A 6,000-nucleotide genomic window follows, 5' to 3' on the forward strand; every position below is an offset into this window, starting at 1 on the left:
CCGTGCGGAGCCGAGGGGAGCCGTGCCGGGCCGGCCGAGGGCGGCAGAGGCGGCGCGGGCGCTGCTGCGCCGGCCCGGGCGGTGCCGGCCGCTCCGTCCGCTCCGGGCGCGGGCTCGGGCGCCGCCGGTAGCCCCGGGCCCGGTGCCGGCCCCGGCGGGCAGGGGCAGCGGGCGGGGCTCTCCGGCGTGCAATGGTTTTTACGGGTCGTAGCGTGAAGCAGCGGTTCGTATTTTAATTCTGTTTTGGCGGCTTTTATTAGCGTGAGTGTGTAGTGTTTGTTTTGGGGGGCTTGAGCCGTGTCGTTCATACCAGCGGGTTTTAAGTCTTGATAATTGCCTGTGTGTTTATCGTCTTCCAGGGCTTTTATTTATTTGATTTGTTTGATTGTAGCGTATGTTTTATGGTTACGGGTAATTTGGGAGACATTGTTTATGGTTACGTTTGTCTTTAGGCTTTGTGTTTGTTTCTAGGTGGTATTTTTATTTTGATAGCTTGAGGCACTATTGGTTTATTCAGTTGGGAGTAATTTTTTTGTTGTAAATTTAAGTTTATTTGGTTTTGGTTTTGGTGGGTTTTTTTTTTTTTTGTTTTTGTTGTTGGGGTTTTTTTTTTTGTCCTTTGATGTATTTGATTGCAGTTTATTAGTTTAATTTTTGGGAACGTGGGTATTTATATGGTGGGTCTCTTTAAATAGTTTTTTTATTTGGGTAGGAATTTTCTTAGTTTTTAGTGGTTAAGATTTTTTTCCACTTCGTTAATTAGTTCGGTTTTTAAAATTATTTCTACGGAGTATTGGTTCTTCTTTGAGTTAGTGTAGAGGTTGTGTTTTAGTTGTTTTTTTTAAATAATGTTCAGGGTCAGTGGAACTCTTTGGAGTTTAGTAAATTGGTTTGATTTTTTTTCTAAGTAGTTTTTGTGATTTGCTGTGCGTGTTTCTATAGGGTTTTCTTTTATTTTGGTTCCATTTTTCTGATGTGATTAGGACTTATGGAAAAGAGCATTGTGTGGTTTTTTAGCTTGATGTTTTTGAAGATATTGGTGGCAATTCGATGCTGTTTGTTTCGTCATTTTATTTAGGAATTGGACTTTAAATGTAAAATTATAACTATAATTAAACAAAACAAAGATATGTATAGAAATCGGAATAAAAACTTAAAATTGAATAGAGACCAAATACATATATAAAAAATCCATGTAGTGTAAATCATTATATATTACACTAGGATATAGTATTTTTAAATACAGGGTAGGGTATTATATTTGTTTATAGATATACAAAAATAGAGATTATAAATAGAAACGAAACCACAATCAAAATATAAAGACAGAAATGTATGACAAATATATGCAGACATATATAGAAATAGAAAATATTCATAATTATAGAAAAATAAAAATTGATGTATTAATCATTGAATACTATATATACAGTATTACTTGTATTAATCATTGTATCAATTTTTATCCAGGAGGAATTTTACCCCCAGATTTTGGGGTATTTTTTTGCCGTACCTGTGCAGGTGGGGGGACGAGCGGGACCTCCCCCTGAGCGTGGTCGAGGTCAGGGTGGGGATGGGGGCCGACAGGCTGGAGCTGGACGGGGCTGCAAAAATCGGGCTTTGAACCAAAATTCCACTGTTTTGACCCAAAACTTCATTTTCTAAACCCAAAATTTGAGGGCATTTTTTTTACCCTTTTTTATGTTTTCTTTCCCCCCCTCCAAAATTTTTTATTTTCTGCCAAAATTCGGCTTTTTTGCCCACTAAAATTGGATTTTTTTTCCACAATATTCAGATTTTTCCCCCAAAAAATTTCAGACTTTCCCCCCTCCCCCAGTTTCCTTTTTCCTGCCCAAAACTTTTCCCCTGTATTTCAGATTTTTGCCCCACAAAATTGGATTTTCTTTCACCCAAAATTTTTTTCACCTGGATTTTTTTTCCCCAACTTTAGAGTTTTGTCCCCTAAAATTCAGATTTTCCCCCTCCAACCTCCACTAAAATTCAGATTTTTCCCCCCAAATTCAGGATTTCCCCCCCAAATTCCCATTTTTGCCCCCAGTAAATTCCGGACTTTCCCAAATTCCTGCATTTCCCCCCCCGAATCCGGCTCTCACTGAGGCTCCGGGGTCTCTTGGGCGGGGGGGGCCCCGGGGGGCTCTGGGGGCGGCTGCGGAGGGGCCCCGGGGGGCTCTGGGGGCGGCTGCGGAGGCGGCTGCGGAGGGGCCCCGGGCGGCGCTGAGGGCGGCTGCGGAGGCGGCTGCGGAGGGGCCCCGGGGGCCTCTGGGGGCGGCTGCGGAGGGGCCCCGGGCGGCGCTGAGGGCGGCTGCGGAGGCGGCTGCGGAGGGGCCCCGGGGGCCTCTGGGGGCGGCTGCGGAGGGGCCCCGGGCGGCGCTGAGGGCGGCTGCGGAGGCGGCTGCGGAGGGGCCCCGGGGGCCTCTGGGAGCGGCTCTGGGGGGGCCCCGGGGGCCTCTGGGAGCGGCTCTGGGGGGGCCCCGGGCGGCTCTGGGGGCGGCTCTGGGGGCGGCTCCGGGGGCGGCTCTGGGGGCGGCTCTGGGGGCGGCTCCGGGGGCGGCTCTGGGGGCGGCTCTGGGGGGGGGGTCCCAGGGGGCTCTGGGGGCGGCTCCGGGGGGGGCCCCGGGGGCCTCTGGGAGCGGCTCTGGGGGGGCCCCGGGCGGCTCTGGGGGCGGCTCTGGGGGCGGCTCCGGGGGCGGCTCTGGGGGCGGCTCTGGGGGGGGGTCCCAGGGGGCTCTGGGGGCGGCTCCGGGGGCGGCTCTGGGGGCGGGTCAGGGAGCGGCGGTAGCAGAGCAGGGGAGCCGCAAAATCGCCCAAATCCGCCCCAAACTCCGAGCCCAGGCGTCGCCTCTGGCACGTCCGCTCCAGCAGCGCCAGCCTGGGGCAGAAAATAACAAAAATTCCAATTATTGACCCAAAAATTCCAATTGCTGACCCAAAAATTCCAATTATTGACCCTAAATCAGCCCAAAAACCACCCTAAAATTCCAAATATTGGCCCAAAAATCAGCCTGAAAATTCCAAGTAACGACCCCAAAATGAGCCCAAAATTCCAAATATTGACCCCAAAATCAGCCCAGAAAACGAACCTGAAATTCAAAATACCCACCCAAAAACCACCCCACAATCCCAAATAATGGCCCAAAAATCCCAAATAATGACCGCAAAATCAACCCAAAATCAACCCCTAAATTCCAAATATTGACCCCAAAATCAGCCCAAAACCTTCAAATATCAGCCCAAAAAGGACTCCAAAATTCCAAATGTCTATAACAAAATCAGCTCCAAAACCACCCCAAAATACAAAATACTGGCCCAAAAATCAGCCCAAAAATTCCAAGTAACGACCCCAAAATCAGCCCAAAAACGACCCCAAATTACCTAGGAACTAAGATTACCTAGGAACTAAATTCTTCCACCTTCAAAAAAACCCCACGATTTTATGCTCCTTGCAGCTCTTTATATGTTTTTCCTATCTTACTTTAGAATATGGAAGATATGGCACTTTTTTTGAGATATTCAGAGAAGTCTACAATGATAGCTATAGATAAATTTATTTATTTTATATATATTACCTTCCCATAAGACTGAAGATAGGGTGTTGAATTTTAATAGCCAAATAGCTCTCTCTCTGTATGAACCATGTGTTTGCCCATAAGAGGCAACAATTTTAAGTGCTGTGAGCTAGGCCTTGAGTCCAGGTCCTCAAGCTATTTAGGCACACTCAGGTCCCAGTGTCCTTTGGGGAGAGCTGCACTACAAATGCTTCCTCTAACGTATGCTCTAGATTTTTTTCTTGCAAGGTATGAACATGCACTGATCAAATGCTGTGTGACAGAATTGATATTACTTAAGTACAGGCAAAAAAGCAATAGCCTCTAATGTCTGAATGAACACCTTCCCCTCCCTGAGTTTATTCAGTCTGAGTCTCCTATGTAAATGTTGATTGCTTTCATTACATGTTTTTCTATTCCAAGTCAGCATCTTGAAATCAATCATTAAGCTCTTAACACAGTTTGTTCTGTCTATGCTTAAGTAGGATCATGTATGATTTACTAAGCATGAACAGTGGTTTCAATGAGAAAGGTTTCTATGGCAAAAAAAAGGAAAGGTGAAGTAAATGGGCAAACAGTTATACTTTGGCCTTTAAAGTCTCATTTTTCCTCCATGTGCAAATTCTTAGATGATGCAATGTATATTGCATTTAAACCTTTGAACACCAACTCCATCAGCAATTCTGATTTATGATGGAAAGCTTTGTCCTGAACTGCTATTGTCAGACTACTGTGGCAAAATGATCCTGTAAGAGACAGAAAGGTTCTGTACAGGTTCTGTAATGTGTGTGACTCCAACTTCCTTGTGAGGGGAAGAGTATGGGCAGCCACTGATCTCTTCTCTGTAGTAATGAATGAGAGAACCCAAGAGAATGGCCTGAAATTGTGTCGAGGGAAGTGTAGATTGGACAATAAAAAAAGGTTTTTCACCCAGAGGAACAGACTCCCCAAAATGCTCACAAAACCAAGACTGAAAGAGTTCAAGAAGCATTTGGACATCACTCTGGGGCACATATTGTGATTCTTGGGGTGTCCAGTGCAGGTCCAGGAGATGGACTCAATCATCCTTGGGGGTTCCTCCAACTGAGCTTATTCTGTGGTGTGATTTATTGGATCTGGAGAAGCTTGGAAAAACAAAATGTCCAGAAGAAGCATCTAGAAAAGCTCTATCTCCTGTTAGGGATGGGAGAGTCCTGAATTCTTTGTTCACTCTGATTTCCATGTGAAGTCCATCTCCACTTAAGACAACAGGGACAGGTGGAGACGGCCTCCTTCCAACATGTACTTTAAATAAGCATTTGTTTTATTCTATCGGTGACAGTTACAACAGTGTTTTAGTCATGTATTTCCCATTTCTTTAACAGAAAATGTTCACATGAAAGAAAGAAACTGGCAGATCAGTGTGTCAGTATTTGATTATTCACCTATGCTCATTCAGGTTACTGAGTCAAGTCTTCACAGCATTTTTAAGGGTTTGATTGTCAGTTACGCAACCATCAGTTTGCAAGCCTTAGATAAATTTGTGTTATGAATTTGTAATCCTGTAAAAAATCAGATATGCACATACGTTTGTGTTGTAGGGCATAAATGTAATTTCTTCCCCTCCCCAGCAGTTCTTTTTGCCATCTTTCCAATTTTAATTGATATCACGGAAATCAAAGAAAGACCACAGTGAATCAGCAGTGTTGACAATGTGCCAAGGTGTTTAGAAAATAGGCCTAGCTGGGGAAGAAGAGCATGTCAAAATACATTTGGAACATATTGGAATATGTTATGAAATATAATGTGTTTACCTTTTTGAATGACGGTGTTGGGTAGTGCTGGCGATGCTTACGAGGAGGAGGGAGTGGGTGATGGAGCCCTAGAATGGACCACATTCTTCTTTTTTTTATGCAAGATACAGTATCTTGCATACAAAATACTCAGAGAAGGAATATGACACAATATGACAAATCACTTCTCTAATTCATTGGACTTGTCAAACAAATTAACTTCTCTGGTGGTAACAGTGGTGGAAACGATCAAAATACTGGTAGCTTCCTAAGTTCTGCTATCACATAGTTTAACCAGGCTTAGGCAAGTTTAGATATCTGAGCGCAAAAAATACTGGAAGATAGTAACATCTATTATGAAGCAAAACACACGATGATCCTGTATCTGGTAGCAGTGAACTAAGACATTTAGTGTGGTGAGCAAAAAGACATCTTAGGCACATACTTACACATCTGAATGAGAGGCAAAGGAAGCCCCTGTCATGGGTTGGCTATATGATGCTCATATCCCCAATCATCTGTTCTGTTTATGCTGGATAATAAGCTTTGAACCTTTAATACTTGTTCTGAGAGCAAAGTGGGGAGAGATGCAGCAGTTTGTTTTCAGACACTGCACTCACTCCTCCACATTCCTGCTCCTGGACTGTGTTATCTGTGAATGG

The 6,000-nt window shown here is 44.8% G+C and overlaps 1 protein-coding gene across 1 annotated transcript in view; it reads right to left on the minus strand.

Annotated features, from left to right (window-relative positions):
- Positions 1–5,443, minus strand: part of LOC128949211 (kinetochore protein NDC80 homolog) — a 64,993-nt gene extending 59,550 nt beyond the window's left edge. Inside the window, exons 1-3 of the mRNA XM_054294064.1 lie at positions 5,360–5,443; positions 2,202–2,448; positions 1,514–1,604 (exon numbers count right to left, since the gene is read on the minus strand). Of these exons, the coding sequence (XP_054150039.1) occupies positions 1,514–1,604; positions 2,202–2,448; positions 5,360–5,443 (422 nt within the window). The remainder of the gene's footprint in view (positions 1–1,513; positions 1,605–2,201; positions 2,449–5,359) is intronic.
- Between the last annotated feature and the right edge of the window lie 557 nt (positions 5,444–6,000).

This window comes from Melozone crissalis, unplaced genomic scaffold (genome assembly GCF_028551555.1).
Source record: "Melozone crissalis strain CALT ecotype California unplaced genomic scaffold, PUWL_Pcris_2 ptg000202l_1, whole genome shotgun sequence".
Classification (NCBI taxonomy): domain Eukaryota; kingdom Metazoa; phylum Chordata; class Aves; order Passeriformes; family Passerellidae; genus Melozone; species Melozone crissalis.